Below are 17,416 nucleotides of genomic sequence, written 5' to 3'. Positions count from 1 at the left end.
ATAAGTTTTTTTGAATCAAATACGTTTTCATATTAAAGTTGTTTATTTACCGAGAAAGAAAATTGAACTTTCACATGTGAAATAAAATTTTCGCGCTCGAGCGTATAAAAGACGCGCAATTTTATAATTCGGAAATCGTACGTTAAGTTTCAAAGATATATTTAATAAGATACAGTGAAGAAATGCGTATTAATTGTATTTGTTGAAATATCTTAAACAACTTTCTTATACTATATGTATAATTTCAACCAGCTTTTGTTCACTGTAAAAGCATTACATATGTAGAGCATTTAATGCAGAAACTAATTTGTTTTATTTTTCATATGTAAAAGTAATTTATTATGTTCAAATTGCATTTATTTATTATAATAGAAAAAATTATTTAGCAATATGTAGTAATTATTTTATAAAAATTTAATGTACGATTTGAATACCCTATCGCTTAGAAATAACTTCTGTGATGATTGTAATTAAAGAAGAATACAAACTATCGAAAAATCGATAATTGGCATGTATAAGATGCGTTGAACAATTAGACGGAGTTTGAAATTAAATGACCTTTAGATGCTTCAGTAATGGATCGCCCACTTAATTCAATTAGCTATAAATTTTGACCAAAAGGTCGTCGTGGAAATTGCTCGCGTGGGCTTTTTGTATACTACACACGAAATTTATTACTTTAAAAAGGGAAAAATTTAACATGTACAGATACAGAGTATTGTTGCCAAGCAACAGACATGACAACATAGACGTAACATATGAGAAACAGTGAATTTATATTATTCTAGTTTTATTTTACTTCAAAAAGAAGGTATTAGCTACAAGAATGAGGGAAAATATCAAATTCATTATTACAGAGGTGAATAAATTATTGGGGCGTAATTACAATATAATTTATTTCAATTCTTTGAGCCCAGAAGAACTGTTACAAGTAAGCATCACACAATAAGTGTAATAATTTAATTCTGTTTCTTTTGTTTTTTAATTAAAATTTTATATATATAGTATTTGGTTTAGAATTTTTGTATTTTCAACTATTTTATTTAGGTATTGAAAGATGTACTGATTAAAATACAAGACCAAAATGACATTAATATCGATACAAAAAATGAAACTCTCGAAGAGACTGCTATATACATTCTATCCATTCTTCGTGTGCTTAATTATCAGCCACAAACAGATCCTGCAAGTTTTAGGTAAAATTCAACTTACTTTTTATTTTCTTTAATTATATAAACTTGTTTAATTTATTTTAGACAAGGTTTAATTAGAGGAGACCCTAATACAATTTATCCAATCTTAACATGGCTTTTGTCTCATATAGATGTAGTACAAAAGAGAATCTATTTATCTCGCTTCTTAGTAAAGGTATAATTCTACGTGTATCTTTTGTTCTTTTAAAAGTATAGTGAGTGACTCGATTATTGTACTCGATTATTTATTCAGGTGGAGGTTCCTACAGAGTATTTAAATGATCCTGATATATCTTCTTTATATGAACAATATACAGCTTTGATTGATCGTTTCAAAACTCTTCATAAAGAAAGAGAAATGGGGAAAAAGGTATAAAATGAGACTTTCTATTGTTTACATATCATTGGCTTTGTTTTTCATCATTAATATTTATATTGTGGTATGAACTTAGACTTTTGAAGATACCAGTGAACTTACTGCAGATTTAAAAACTATGGAGAAGGAGAAAGAAGTATGAAAATATATTATTATGTAAATGCCAACAAATTTATTATTGCATATAAATCTAATATCCAAATTATTTTGATAGGCTGTGACTATACGTATTGAAAAAATGAAAGCAAAAGCAGAGGCAGGGATACATTTGTTAGAAGCTGCAAAAGCATTACGTGCAGAAAGAGATAAGGAACGTGACCTTGCATTGCAAGAAGAACAGGAAAAAGAAATTATATCAAAATTACAGGTATTCTATAGAAATTTTGTATTTATCAAAGATACGTACTTAAAAATTCAAAATTCAATAAGAAGGAATTATGACTTTATTTATAAAACAGTAACTTATGCACAGAAATTAGAAATTAACAAAATTACATTTATTTTGACATGGGAAATCACCTTTTGTTCTTTGGAGTTAGTCAGTGGTACCAACATACATAAGCAAAATAGAAAATATTAAAGTGACTACAATTGTGAAAGCTTTAATAATTAGATTAAATCTAAATGTCTTAGGTTTCTCTTCAAAGACTGGAACGAGAATTACAAATTTTAAAGAAAGACGAGAATGAACTTACTGCACAAACATTATTACAACAACTTGCAGAGATGATAATGGTCCAGACAATAGTTAAAAATGAAAAATTACCAGCTGAGTTAAATGAAAAAAGAAATCGCATGAAGGCATTAATTGCAGTTAAACATTATTCATATTTGTCTCCAGATCAAATAACGACATTAAGAAATAAACTAGATTCAATAGCTAAGGAAATTCAAGATTTAATAGAGCTCAAGGTGAATTTGAATCAGTTTAATTCATTTGTCTTCATTTGTAACTACTAAACTTATTCTAGATTTCAAAAAGTAGTACCGGTAAAATGGAACCGTATAGACAGCAAGCAGCTGCTGTAGCGAATATTAAAAAGAATTTACTGGAACGATTGCAGAAAACAGAAAATTCTTTTCAAGAGTTACAAGCAAAATTGGAAGAAAAACGAGAAATATCAAAGTTAATTGTAGAAAACAATGCACCTAACAGAGAGGAATTAAAAAAATATGTAAACCGTCTAAAAACTAGAAATACATTTTATAAGCATTGTAAGAGCGAATTAGCATGGCTTATTGCAGAAAATAGTGTGCTTTATCGAACAACTGTTATTTTAGAAAATCAGGTATGTTCTTCAATCAAATTTTTTTATATTACTCAGTCATAATTACCAATGCTATTTTCTTTAGCTTAATCAATGTAATCAGACAAAGGAAATATTGGAAACTGTAAGAAATAAAGTTCCAGATAATTTCACAGAAGAAAATGTGTCTTCAGCAAATCTTCAGTTATCTAGAGATATTTCTGTTTTCCGAGCGAAGTTGATTCCACTTATAAATGGTATAAATTAAGAGTTAGCTCTGATATATGAATACTGAATAATTTAAATCTGTTGTAGAAGTCCAAAAAATAAAAGAAAAAGTAAGTGAATTTGAGCACCAGCACGAAGTAACTGAAAAAGCTCACAATGATATTGAATCAACTATGAGTGCTTCAATCAGTAATTTACAATCAGAATTAGATGACATAAAAGCGAAAATAGAAAAGGTAATAAGCCTTTTAATATTTGTCATTAATTAAATTTATAATACAAATATTTCATTATGGTTTATGTGCTAAAGGTTATTAAAGAAAAAGAAAGGTTGGAGAAACTGACAAGTAAGATGAAGACTACAGAAGAAAGAATAAGACGTGATATAGAGGTTTCTTTCTTTCATTTTAATGTCAACGTCACTTATTTTCAATTCAGTTTTTGCATATGTATATAACTTCAATTTATTAATATAGGATCCTACTATTTCTAATCCTGGGAAGGGGATAAAAGATGAATTAAAGTCTGCTATTCAATCAAAAGAAGTCGATATTAAAAATTTGGCATTAGAAAAAGAAGAGTTAAAAGAAACAGCTACAACAAAAGAAAAGCAAACACAGATATGGAGTGATATTTTATTGTACGTTACTTTTAAAATACTTTGAAAATACATCTTTGTGAGTATTAAATTTACATTCTTTTTATTATAAATTTTATTATAGGGTGTTTAAATACAAGATAAAGTGTGCAGAGGAAAGTAAGCAGTCAAATGATATTGTAGTTCGACGAGGAGGCGTAGAGACCTTGGTTCTTCAATAGTATACATATGAAATAGTAGATGAATGTCCTATAATTTATATAACACTGTAATTACAAGTGAGTTGCTGATGCCTACAAAACTACGTGAGTAAAAAGTCTGCGCTTGAGGGACAATCAAATTAAATTAACCTAAAGTGATTTTCATACTGAATATAAAATGCAGCTTATAATCGTGACCATTTAAACCACACCATTTTTGAAAACGAATCATAAACATTGTCTGACTGAAGTAGATAATGCTAAGGTTTTCTAATTCGCAGTATGTTTATTCTGCATATCATTTGTAGTATCTGATAAAAAATGCGAGGCACGAATTACAGATTATTGAGAAATTTCATCTACAAGCTATGTAGCTAAATGAGGAAGCTATGATGGAAAATCTTGGTTCCGTCTATTTTGTCTAACTATAGAGAAAGGCAGTAATTACAGAAAAATGTAAAATTGAATTTTTTGCATCTGAATAATTTTGAACATTTTGCATCTTGTTTTAATGCAAAATAAAGTAAAATATTAGCGGTAGATATTGCTTTTCTCCAAAGTTGAACAGTATCTATTCAGGTGGTGAGCATTGTACATGCTCAAAAATAACCCGGCCGAAGTAATCATAAAGCTGTCCTCTGCTCAAAAACTACATACTGTATCTAGTATATACAAGGTGTTTCCAAACATGTTGAACATTTTTGGAGGATAGGTTCTACATATATAGACAATGAAAAAAGTTCATATGAACATATGTCCCAAAATGCTTAGTTTTTTAATTATACGCTATTTTTTGTTGTGTAAAATGTTGGCTTAAGTCTTATAAAAAATAAGTAGAACGTGAGACACTTTTGAAGAATAAGTTCTAAATACAAAGGCAATGAAAAAAGTTCAAATGTGCATATGTCCGAAGACGCATAGTTCTCTAGTTACATGCTATTTTATATTACGTAAAATGCTGGCCCATTTCTTATTTGTATGGTATGCTGTCTTCTTCAAAGTCCTATTAAGCCCAAGGATATTGTGACCCCTTGAATGAGTGGTACACAGTGATGAGTTTTAAAGAAAGTATCGCGCCGTATGCAATAAAAAATGGGGTACAACTAAAAAAATTAAACGTTTCCAGACATGTGTGCACATGAACTTTTTTCATTGGCTTTGTGTCTAGAATCTACCCTCCAAAAATGTCCCATACTGTTAGAAACATCCTGTGTATACAGATCAGTATTTTTAACACTCATGTGGCCCATGTGGCCTAGTGACCCTGGCTGTGAATATTAGAAATTAGAAGTAATCTCAAACTTTTCTTTTGTCTTGAAACAAATTTCAAAATTTCAAAAATATGTATACTTGTTACCATAGCCTATTAGCTAATTTGAACAGATATCAGTTAACAGGCAATGTTAGCATTGGATTGTCCATTTGCAATAGTCAACATACAATGAAATAGATAAAACGTTCATACATGACAAATTTTATTATTTTAGCAATTGTTGAAAATGTTTCTCATTGATCATCTCCTTTTCAATTGTACCATGAGTTACAGGACACTTTGTATATGTACAAAGAATTAAATTAAATAGAATTAAATTAAAATAATAATAATTTAGTAATGTACAAATTACTTTAGATATTTATTTAATCAATTCGTTTCAACTTAGGAATTAAATTATATTAGTCACATTTATAAAATATGTTATTTTTATTTGTAGTCACTTAAATGAATATTTACAGTAAAGTTTTTTTTTTTTAATTTTAATTACTAACAAATTCGTTTAAATTAATAAATAAAATTGAGAGAATAACTTTTAGTACATTTTATGTCACATATTCATGAATGATTTGTAATTTTTTAAATGAATTTATTCTAAACGTATTTCAGGAATCAGTAACGTACTGCACCTGTATATAGTGTAGAGTTCTTATGTCAGCCTTTTCACAGTTGATTATAATGATAAAGTACAATTAACAAAATTTTTAATAGTTTTCATTTTTTTTTATTTATGATAAAGAATAAACAAATTTTATTTATGGTAGATTAAATATTTCGGACACATTGTCCTACCTGTGCCTTTTTCAGACAACACCAGTTTGGTACGATTTGGTACTACTTAATCGTCTTCTTAAATCTCTTCTATACACATTCTATTTACATTGTAAGAAAGTTAAAATATTGGAACTAATTATATCTACTTACATTAAATGTACTGTAGAGCTGAATAAAGTAGTTTTGTTTGTAAACAAAAATAAACAATTGTAAGGGTAATGTGTAAAAATTTAATTAAAACGAGAAAATGATTGATTATTTAATACTAAGAGAACCCAAAAATCAGCAAAAAGTCTTTTTTTTTTTTTGTCAATTTTGATAATATATATTTTTCCACGTAATTTAACAAACTTTTATTATTACTTAAGATAGAGTCGCTTTTCAGAAAATATCATTTCTATAAAATTTTATTTTTCATTCATTTTGGCCCATTTTTGCAATATTTCAAAAAGAAGTACTTTGTAGTGAATTATATGAAATTACTGAATATTTGGAAAATAATGTCTATATTTGGAAAATAAAAACGATTATTCAGTACTACTTAAATATTCTGCTAAATCCTTTAACTTCTTTTCTGGTGGGTTTTTAAACCCAATATTGCAATTTATTTAGCACTTATATTTTATCAGTTTTTATCCATCTTTCTTAAAGAGGTGAAAACTGTCCTCAAAATTAGGAGTGAAAAACATGGTTGCCATAAGACTTAAAAAACTGTTCTATGGTACAAGAAATAATTCTATTCAGAATTTATTAAAATTAAATTGAAATAACTTCAGTGGTTTGAAACATAATGGATCATGAAATTCAATAATTGAATGTATAGCTCGGTTTTGGGTTTCCTTAATTAAATATTTTGTATTATAAGTTAATTTTTATTCAACTCTAAACAATCGTAGTAACGAAATTAGAATGATTATACAGTTCAGAAAAATTAATTCAATTATATGATATGTCATTGAGATCTACACGAGTCGAGATGAATTACAAGTCACCTATAATTACTACAATCAAATAGATTCTAAAATACAAAATACATCACATTTCAAAAGAAAACTATACGTTTTCTTTAAGCCTATACAAAAAATAGTTTCATCAAAAAAATAATTTTATATTTATCTTCGAGTTTGCTTCACATTTGGTGAATATCATGGTACAAAGTACACAGTAGAATAAATACATTTCTATTATCTATATATCTATACAATCATCAGTAAATATAATAGTAAAATAATATACTAGTCTAATATAAATAAATGTTCTTTGTTGTCGAAACTACACTAAGAAGAATTTATATAAAATTCTTTAATATTTTTCCTTCCTAACATGTCTTAATACGAACAAACAGCATTGAACTCCTAGATGTTTTACATGTTATTCAACTAACATTCAATCTGAAGTATTTGCTTACAAGTCGGCGGTAGTGAAAATTCAGAGTCGTAAACTACCTGAAATGGTAAATAGAATCACTTGTTGAGGGACCAGTTCAGTAGAAGTCTGTGGTCCCAGAATCATATGTATAAGATACAACAGGAACTAATCTAGTTTCAATCACTTTTTGGCAGACTTTTAGTTTCAACAATTTAACGAAACACAAGTACCTTGATTTCTTTTATGATTCTATTAACACATTCGTATCGGGTGAGTTTTTGTAACACTCGGTTGCAAATGAGCTAGCGCGAATGTGTTTATTGTACTACTCTGAATTTTCTTTACCATTGTGCTAATTTAACCCTTAAGTATCCTCGCCATTTAGACTTACGTGAATGGGATAGTAACTACCCCGCGAAGACACTTAAGGGTTAATATTTCTTACATTATTATACAAAAAATACAAGTTGGTTCATAATGTATTTTGTGACAGAGAACCTAAAATATAACTAGAATGCTTGGTAGCAATTTCAAAGGTTCATTCGTATTAATAGAAGAGAAAATTTGTATTTCCCTATTACTATTTGAAAATGCATAAAAATACTGTATATATTCACACGTTATGTTCACTGAAATTCAATGATAAAAGAAACGAGCAAAGAAAACAATATGATCTCAACACTGATAAACATCGTTGAGTAAATGTATAATAATGGAAGTGAAGAAAAATTTTATAACTGCAAAATATCTTGATTCGTAATGGAATACTATTGCATAGCATTTGTCATACTCCACATTTAAATTACCTGTGGTTTGTTTTCATTTTAAAAGATTTTACTTGTACAACATATTATTTCTACAACATACTACTTGTACAAGATATAATGCAATAAGTATCACCTGCAATGAATTATTGGATACCAAATAGTAAGATAACAAGTCTTGCCTTAGGAAAGTGGCAGTGTTATGATTTTAGTTTTACAATTTCCATATATCATTTCATCTGGTGCATTGTACCTATATGGAAATGATTATAGAACACTAATGTATGTGGTCTCCAATGTACTATACTGCTTCAAATAATTAGAATATTTGACTCTTTAGATGAAATAACTAATAATGTGAATACAGAGTATCCTGCAACAAGTGTTCAGAAAATTTTATGATTAATTCTACACATCAAAATAAAATGAAAATTAAGTACTACGAAATTTCGTTGAAGACTTCGTTTTTGAATTGTGTCATCAACAGAATATCGCTGTGACACATGGATTTATGCTCATTTTAGACCTTTTTCCAAAACTTAATAATTCAGAAGCGAAGCTTCAATCACACTTTTAACATTCTTGATTTTCGTTTTAGTTTTGCATCTAGAATCATCTCTTATAAACACCTACTGTTGAATACCCTGTATGAGCTATAATAGCAGGTTTTTATTTCTAATACCAGATTTGTGATTTAATTCCCAGAATCGTCTAATTATTTTAAGCAGTATAAAACAGATCTTATAGTTAATATTTACAGTCTATAAGTAGAAGACAAATTTCTCTTAATCCTTTACAGAAATTTCTTCATTCTTATTATTACTAACGTTGCTGTGATTATTGGTTTTAGATCCTACAGCACTCAATGCTATACCCAACTGAGCAGCATAATATGTCAGCATTATAGAAACCTAAAAAACCAATTTAAGAGATTATTCAAAATTTCATTTTAGCAACTGAAATCTGTATCATCATTATACCTCTGAATAAGGCAATGGTGTATGAAAATAATGAAACCCAAGTAGAGTATCAGATATAAGGAAACATATACTTCCAATGCAACTGCACAATTTAGTCCATGTCCATAACTCCTGATGAGAAAACAAATTGTTGAGTGAATGTACAAAATATCAAATTATTAAGAAATATACAAACAAGTATATTTAATCGAATTACTAAATAATACTATATAGATTAGTATATAGGAATGTTATTTTTTACACTTTTAGAAAGTGTAAAACTTAGATGATTGCGTCTATAAGGATTCTTTTATTGTAACAGTAATACTATGCGCACTAACAGACTGAATGGTTTAAATGTCCTCAATTTAACTCAAAATCGCTACCACACCCGTAGGTCTTCACAAGTTGACTAAGTGATAGATTTGGCTCGGGTCAGAATCAAAGAATATCCGAGAACAAAGAAACCGTAAAAGACCAGAATAACATTAGGGGCATTAAAAAGTAAAAATAGCAAATTCTGCATCTCGTGTCGGATTTTCAAACAAGAAATTTTCAACGAAATTTTAAATAAAGTCTCTTAATGGGAAACCCCTTATTTGGATAGAAACCATGTATCGTACCATGGATTAAAACATACAGTTTTGTCTCCGTAAGTGTTCGAATTTCGGAACCGATTGTAATCAAATATTGAATCGAGTAGTCTATTTAGCGCTTTTTTCTTTCATACTACAGTGAGGAAAGAACATATATACAAGACTATACGGGGCACTAAGTATACTTCCAACAAGAGGCCAATGAAGCCAACATCAGAGTACAGATATATATCTCTGTCTTTTTTCGTCACCTTTCTGATGCTTGCGCTTTACGCTTCAAGGAATATAAAAAAAATGGAGCTATATACATTCCATATATCTCCACCCTTTTATCTTGGCTTCAGCGAGCAGTTTCGATGTCCAGCCTTACACATAGTCTTACATATATGTACATGGGAAAAAGCTACGAGCAGACGAGAAAGTGGGGATGTCACTGTCATCTATTGTGAATTGCTGATAAATTGACAATCGGAAGGAATGCGTGTTTGTTTATACAGGATGATTTTCTCGCCAGTGAACTCAAAGCAATATCGCCGTTAAACATCGTGGTGATAATTCTGATTCTGTATACACAAGATCTGTTGAAAGGTCTTCACTGGTTAAGTGGCTACTGTTGCCCAGAGGAAGTAACTGTGTGCGAATATACGTGAAGAGCAAATGAAAGTTTATTAACAGATTACATACATATGTATATTTGTTGTTATAAGGAAAAATGACCTAAGTCCTAAGTCACATATTTTTGTTTTCGAAATATTTACGTTTAAAATTTTCAACTTCAATCTTGTCTTACAGATTTGTGTCTCCTTGTACTCTTATTTTTAAGTAAAAAATTTCTGTGGTGCCTTTTCTTCTTTCTGCAAATATAGATTCTATATTCAAAGTCTCAATTAAAGCCTTAAATAGAATTTTTTGTGAAAATGTAACATAGGTCATTTTGCTTTATAGCTACAAACATGGGCATGGTGTTATTGCCACAGTATTTAGATAGTGGCACTGCCTTTTTGAGTTCACTGGCGAATCACCTTATAGCAGAATCTCTTTTCTACGACTCATCTTTCCTGACATCTGATACGTCAACGTATTCCTTTGTTTTGATATTCGAGTGTGTACGTAAGAGATTAGGGATTCGTTACTAATTCAAAGGCAAAACAATAGAGATAGGAACACGTGGAACCTGTAAAGTACTTCTTTTGCTATTTTACCGTCCCGAGTACCGCAGCAAGACACAGTATTGCACAGAGCTAGAAAGAAGTGTAGCAAAACTAATACGGGTCCAATTGGTTAAAGCGGAATAAGCCATGCTTAGCACTGTATCCATCAGTAAATCCTATCATAAGCCTATTAATAGGCTTTCGGTATGTAAAATGTTAACGCGTTCCGTATGAGGTTGATACATGTATTGAGAAGAAGAGTCAGACCTCGGAAAACTATTGATTCGGTCGTAAATATGACACAGTTAGGGGTAAGAAGGTGGAGCCTTTAGTCGGTGTGGGTCAGTACCCTATAATATCAACAGTTACATAGAGTTAGAATAGTGCTATCATTAAGAGCTTCCCAGTTAACAAGCCCAGTAATAGGGATATTTCAGCACGGTTGCATCAATCAGTGTCACCCCTCAAAGCGTTAGCACACGATTCAACAAAATTTTTCCGAAAATTTTGCCTACTTCAAAACTCCTGCTCGAAATCTCTTAACAGGTTTTGTACCAATTGAATCACTGATGACTCACGCTAGAACTAACTTTCAGGCAATTCTGTATTTTAACTGTAATAAGAACTAAAGTCATGAAATACTTCTTGATACCATGAAACATAATTTATTTAATAAATACAGGATAATCCTCCTGTTTGGGGACTCAAAGACAGTATCGCTACAAAACGTCGCAGCAAGAACACCATATTTGTGTATGTATACGATCTGTCGATTTTCGATTAAGAAACGTACAAGAGTACTTATTATGGGCCTTTTGGATCACAAGTCCTGCTGTGATGTTTCCGCGGTGAAACTGTCTTTAAGTCCTCAAACGAGAGTATTATCCTGCATAATGAAAATACTGAGTGGGTCTTCAGTGATCTATGCGGCCTGGAGAACAAATCGCACAAAAGTAGCTTGGCACAGAATGTGTTAATGATCGGCCATATCAATTCATCTTTTGTTACTCTAACTTTATTGACCGTGTGGAGATATTCAGTCTTTTTTAGAGAGATGCATGAAAAATAGCCAACCATAGGTGTTAATTCTCACAAAAATACCCTAGTCATTAAAATATTAACTTGACCGTAGGACGTCTCTTGTTTTTGTGCCGTCTCGCGACACTTCTTTCTAGCTCTTCAGACTACTTTCACGTTCTTTTGTCTTGTCACAGTGCAGAATAAAACGGACTAGTAAAGATAGCGATGTCCAACTCTCCCACATAGAAATATGATCACTTATGGAGACGACACTATATGTACATACATGAGTACATCCCCCCGTTTCGATCTGTTCGGCACATGTTATCGAAATCAAATTTTAGTATCATGTTCCTCTTTGTAAACATGGAAACACTTCGCTTACTTTCAACTGCTATTTCAAGTTCGAAAACCATAAAATACTGAACTAAAATTTCTAATCCTTTTCAACGTTGTACATACTTTATAAAATTGTACTCTTGAAATTGCTCTCCATGCCATGGTGGTGAGTAAAACAGTGTAAATTGGAACCCCAACAACCAGAATACCGTTCAGACCAGGCATCAGGGCGTATATAACTAAAATACAAAGGGATAATAAATAAGTTTTAAATTTGAATTACTTTCTTCCTTCAATACTAGAATTATTAAGGTTAAATAAACCTCACCTAAGGAACACATCGCGTACAAAATTGTACCTAACATTATATTAAGCGGTATAAAACCAAATGCACTGATGTACATTATTTGGGCGAGACCAAACATGAACATTCCAGCAGTGAAACAACTGGGCCAAACCAATAATGCATCTCCTATGCAACTAAATACCAGTCCAGTTAATATACGTCTGGAGAAAGTATATCTGTAAAAGATGGGCCATCGTTTTAATAACGAAACGAAACTTTTGTTAATTACCTAACAATGCAGTTTATGAGATTGGTGTTTTTATGAGCATAAAGAAATTCGAAATATAAAAGAACGTGTTTTTTCTTAGAATTATTTTTTTGAAAAATATAATTTTGAATTTCATTTATTTTTAAATTTTAATTAATTTTTACACAAAGATACATTGTATTTGTGTGGTATGATCCATAAGCTTATTATTGAATGCATACATACACAAAAGATATTTAATTTAACTCGTTTAAAAAACAAAGCTGTATACCAAACAACGTCATTTTATAGTTTGAATTTATCATTATCTACAGAAAAAATCTTATTCTTGGCAGTAATAGTTGTTCAATTTTATTCTAGTTGTTAGAATAAGAGGAAATGAGAGCAATCACTGTTAAACGTCACAAGGTCGCACGAATCGATTCTCTTTTCTCATTTCAACGGAACTGGCTCGAAGGCACGTGGCACTATTGCAACGTACAATTTCGCACACATGTTTTGTAAAATGTTTGTATGAAAATGAATAAAACTGTAAACTTATTGAAGACTGAAATAAAGGTCGTAGCAACTTATAATTGTTATAATTATCTTTAAATGCTTATAATTGTCTCATTACAGAAAACAAGCAGGCTGGAAATAATCGTATGCAACCATATAATGTTTACAGAAAATCATCTACCTATAACTTGACTACTAAAACATGAATACGATTAATTTGTTTCTTCGCTGGACACTGATTACGTGTCATTCTTGACGTAAAAGTATCATTAGTTACTGTTTAACCCATTAAGTCACGAAATTGCATGAACACAATATTATCAAAAAAACGTAAATTCATTCTAAATACGTCCTATGTATTTATTATACATTATTTACCGAGATGAAAAACATTTTGTAACAATAAAGACGACATAAACGTCCACTAAATAAAGATCCGAAAAAGTCCACGACTTATTAAAAAGCGTGTATTCTAGTATTATAAAAACTCAATTTTTTCAACTTTCAAAAGTTTGTAGACTTTACACCAGGAAAGAGAAATAATAAGGATAAAAATATTGCGCTAATCTTTGGAATTCCCTTTCGTCACAATAATAGGTAGAAACAGAATTCATTAACATAAATTCACTCTAAAAAAAAAAAGTAACGAGTGAGATGTGTTTATGCAACTTTGGGCCTTAATGGGTTAATAGACATATCAAAAGAAAATGCGCTGTAGAAACAATATATAAAAATGAATGAATCATTGTTTAAAGTAATCATAGATTGGTAATTTCTATTTTTTCCAAATTTTTCAAGATCTTTCAACCGATTGATCGATAATGGAGAAACGAATACAGAAACGGAAGGATCGGCGCATGCAAAAATTCTGTCGCACTTACTCTTGCGATAAACTAATTCCATGTAAAAGAACAAAGACGATAAGGCTTATAATGGGCAAACACTTGAAACACGCCGTCAGCAGAGGTGGCTGTTCGGCCAGTAATATAAAATACACGGATACACTTTTAAAAAACGGTACTAGCTTTGGACCAACACTTTTTAACTGTAACAAAGAGAATAAGAGATTGGAATGAAATGATCAGTGGTAAACGCGACTAACACCTTCTTCACTAAGGCAGTAATAATGGTTACGTCAACAAATATGGTATAATAACAAATTTCTTACCTGAATTTGAATTTTTAATTATTGAGACAATGGAATTTCTTTTTTCTTTATGAAATTAAAATAAATAAAAAGGTAACTTTAATGAGATTCAAGAAAATCTTAGTAAAAAGGTGTTAGAAGGAAAGAATATTCTTATGAAATAATAGTTAGTAAGGGTATTTAGAAGTAAAATCAATGTTTTAAATAAATGTATATATATTGATATAAATAACATTTTAGTTAATACATTTTTTCAACATTTATATGTAGTAAAATGATTGTTTAAAGTATAACTTTTTCTTTATTTTTATCATTACACTGATATTGACCCTGATTATTTATCTGCACGAACAAAAGAAATCAATTTTGATAACCTTATGTCTAGATCACAATATTTTCCACATCGCAAAAAACTGAATAAAAGATACAAACAATAAAAAAAGGTGTCTGACATAAAAATGTATATTATCATAATGAATGTACATATATTTTATTAATCATTGCTTTATATCTTCTTGCAATCATAATATTTGTTCTGACTTAAAAATAAAAAGTACATATTAAGTTTAATAAATATTTATACCCATAGATGCATATATTACACTATGTATAAACAGTTGTAAATGGAATGCAAAAAATATTTATGAATGTTTAACAGAATAGCGTAAAGTAGTCATAGGAAATTTCAAGACAAATTCATGAAACTCTTTGTATAGCAACAGTAAAATATGAGTAAAATTTATTTGTAAAGTTGTCAAAAACTTTGCCTGAAATATAGCAAGAGCAGTTCAAAGTAAAGAACTGTTTTTATTCTTTTCACCAAAAGAGAACACATTTCAATGAAATTCTTTAATCATATGTGGTAATAAATGGTCAATTAATGAATCATTAAGAGATTACAAGAATTCAATGACAACAACGAAGCGAATTTTAATTGTTCTGTCAGCTAGAACAAAGGTAATCCAATTTGTAATGCTAACAATCAATAAATGGTAAATCATAAGATTTCAGCTGTGCACAACAGGAACGAGTTCCACTTTAATACTGAATAGATTTTGCTTAAACTGAAACAACAATGCGCCATATCAACTTAAAAAAAAATCGAAACAAATGAATTTTTCCCTTCTTCGTAGTTGACACGAGCAAACTCTTAAAACGGTGATTTGCAATACTGCCAACATTAATTATTAATAGTCCGTAAACAAAACAGGAAGTCTGCGACAAGTGTGTAACAGAAAAAAGAGACAGCAGTAATTCAAAACAAAGAAAACAGCTGTTCGAAAGGCAGATTTTTAGTATGTTATTTTTACAGTTTTAGGACAGAAGTACATTGTTCAGCTTTTTTCTTAAGTCACAATCATAGATTTGTTTGAGAACTGTCAAGACACAAGTAATAACGATATGAAAATAGGTAAATGCAATGGGGACGATCGAAATGTTCGGTGGGAGCAAGTAAATCAATAAAAAAAATATTACTCACTACTTGTGTAGGCGATGACATTTTCGTTTAAATTATTTTTTTTTTTTTTTACCTAGTAACGATACGCACTCGCATACGTGATATTTTCCACTGCACTGTCAGTTGCTACAGAATTATCACAGTAGGTTGCTCCCCCGATCGCTGCATTATTTCGTTCAGAGCGAACGACGTGGCTTCGTATTGGTCAATTTCTTAATGTCCGTTGGTGCCAACCAATCAAAATAAACCGTCTTTGTTTTACGTCAAAGTTTATCCTTACATCTTTAGCTCCTGTTCTTTAATTTCATTTCATAATTAACATACGTTTGCTAACTTTTTCGAGATTACTGCATTTCACTTTTTCTTTCGCGCCATTTAGTATGAAATCGTGTTACTGGATTACAGTCGGTTGCGAAGATTTAGGTTAAATGTTGTAATTTAAAAGGAAAACAATTGAAGAAAGGCAATTTTATTAGTGATAAAGGTTTTTTGATGATGTTTCTGTATAATCATCGTAGAATAAAGAAAATATATTGGAATTTTAAAAATGTAACGTTTAGGAACTTGTAAACTAAATAATCGTTCTTATCGATTAAGATGGCGGGAAGCTCGATGCATATAGCTGCGCTATTCAATTTATATGTGTGTATTTATGAAGGTATAGGTACACAGGAATTCAAACTAATTTTAAAATTCAAGTTATTTTTACATATCTATGTATTTGAAATGAATACAATCTTTAATACGTTTATGAGTTGTCCATTATAAGCAGAAACAATTAATTACTCCAAGTTCTTTTTCATTGTTTTTATGTCCTTTATTTTTTTCCCATAAAAGCATTCCATTTTTCGGGCTGGTGCTTATTATACGAGTCTGCTGTTATGTTAAAACTTTCCTTTTGTTTCTCAGTACATTTCCTACAGTTCCTCGCAAATCCTTCAGTCAAGTGTTCTAAAACATATACGTATTCATTTAATTTTCTTTATTGTTATCTAGTGATCTAATTATGATTTCACATAAACATTGAGTTTCTTTTTATAAAACACTGCAGTAAAATTAAATGTGAGTTAAGAATATCTCTTCATTTCAATTTGCAAAAAATGTACAACATAAAATCATCCAACACTGCCAGCTGCCAACTAAAGGTCTATGTCTCTATGTTAAATCTCTAACATTTTCACGTTCGGTGACACCAACGTGGTGCCATTGACAAGCCGGTCGTTCTTTGCCGATGACATTAACGTGGTGTTATTGGAAAGCCATTTGCAAAGCCTTTCAGAGCATCAGTTGCTTGTTTTCGGAGCGTCACATTGCAGTTCGGTGTATAACTTTAGTAACGTTGTGAAAATATTCCCTGATAATGGATTACGAAGGAGAGAACACTTTAGAAGATAATTATGCTGATGTGCTCTCTGATGTTCCTGACGATTTCGACGATTGTTATTCAGAAGAGACAAGCGAAAGTGATATAGAATCTGTAGATTCAGATATTATTACTGGAGTGCGAAGAAGACGACGGATCAGGCCTTTATCGAGTGATTCTGAAGAAAGCGACGAAGAAATGAATTTAGATCGGACAGAACTTGATGAACTTGTGAATTGTGAAGCTTTTACAGGCACTCCGGGTCTTACTGTGTTTCCAATAAATAAAAGTAAGGTAGATGAGTTTGTT

At 30.4% G+C, this 17,416-nt stretch overlaps 2 protein-coding genes across 6 annotated transcripts; one reads left to right on the top strand and one right to left on the bottom strand.

Annotated features, from left to right (window-relative positions):
• The first annotated feature begins 104 nt into the window (after nucleotides 1-104).
• LOC143178613 (intraflagellar transport protein 81 homolog) lies at nucleotides 105-13,209 on the top strand. 5 transcript variants are annotated; one of them, XR_013001821.1, is made up of 14 exons: nucleotides 105-931; nucleotides 1,048-1,196; nucleotides 1,257-1,368; nucleotides 1,447-1,563; nucleotides 1,646-1,705; nucleotides 1,784-1,936; nucleotides 2,203-2,481; nucleotides 2,541-2,858; nucleotides 2,923-3,073; nucleotides 3,132-3,280; nucleotides 3,355-3,435; nucleotides 3,521-3,684; nucleotides 3,767-3,920; nucleotides 13,001-13,209. XR_013001821.1 is itself a non-coding variant. In XM_076377369.1 (13 exons), exons 1-13 carry the CDS (start codon nucleotides 827-829, stop codon nucleotides 3,861-3,863), a joined length of 1,935 nt encoding a protein of 644 aa, XP_076233484.1. In that variant the 5' UTR covers nucleotides 105-826; the 3' UTR covers nucleotides 3,864-5,714. The 5 variants fall into 5 exon arrangements, 3 of the variants coding, with proteins under 3 accessions (XP_076233484.1, XP_076233485.1, XP_076233487.1); XR_013001820.1 differs by having other exon boundaries at nucleotides 3,767-3,947; XM_076377369.1 differs by lacking the exon at nucleotides 13,001-13,209 and having other exon boundaries at nucleotides 3,767-5,714.
• Nucleotides 6,236-15,967, bottom strand: LOC143178614 (lysoplasmalogenase TMEM86A). Its single transcript, XM_076377373.1, has 6 exons — nucleotides 15,766-15,967; nucleotides 14,020-14,183; nucleotides 12,415-12,608; nucleotides 12,210-12,325; nucleotides 9,002-9,112; nucleotides 6,236-8,932 (listed from the first exon to the last, which is right to left on the bottom strand). The coding sequence occupies exons 1-6, from the start codon at nucleotides 15,784-15,786 to the stop codon at nucleotides 8,807-8,809; spliced, it is 732 nt and encodes a 243-aa protein (XP_076233488.1). The 5' UTR covers nucleotides 15,787-15,967; the 3' UTR covers nucleotides 6,236-8,806.
• Nucleotides 15,968-17,416: the final 1,449 nt, after the last annotated feature.

This window comes from Calliopsis andreniformis, chromosome 4, assembly GCF_051401765.1.
Source record: "Calliopsis andreniformis isolate RMS-2024a chromosome 4, iyCalAndr_principal, whole genome shotgun sequence".
Taxonomy (NCBI): domain Eukaryota; kingdom Metazoa; phylum Arthropoda; class Insecta; order Hymenoptera; family Andrenidae; genus Calliopsis; species Calliopsis andreniformis.
The sequence above is the reverse complement of the archived record's forward strand: the minus strand, read 5'-3'. Positions and strand labels throughout refer to the sequence as shown.

Coding starts and splice junctions, on each gene's coding strand:
- LOC143178613 (XM_076377369.1), top strand. CDS start 827: ATGAGGGAAAATATCAAATTCATTATTACAGAGGTGAATAAATTATTG. Junction 1,564..1,645: donor AAAGAGAAATGGGGAAAAAG/GTATAAAATGAG, acceptor GTATGAACTTAG/ACTTTTGAAGATACCAGTGA. Junction 3,436..3,520: donor GAATAAGACGTGATATAGAG/GTTTCTTTCTTT, acceptor TTATTAATATAG/GATCCTACTATTTCTAATCC.
- LOC143178614 (XM_076377373.1), bottom strand. CDS start 15,786: ATGTCATCGCCTACACAAGTA. Junction 12,609..14,019: donor GGAATTAGTTTATCGCAAGA/GTAAGTGCGACA, acceptor CATCTTTTACAG/ATATACTTTCTCCAGACGTA. Junction 8,933..9,001: donor CACCATTGCCTTATTCAGAG/GTATAATGATGA, acceptor TTGGTTTTTTAG/GTTTCTATAATGCTGACATA.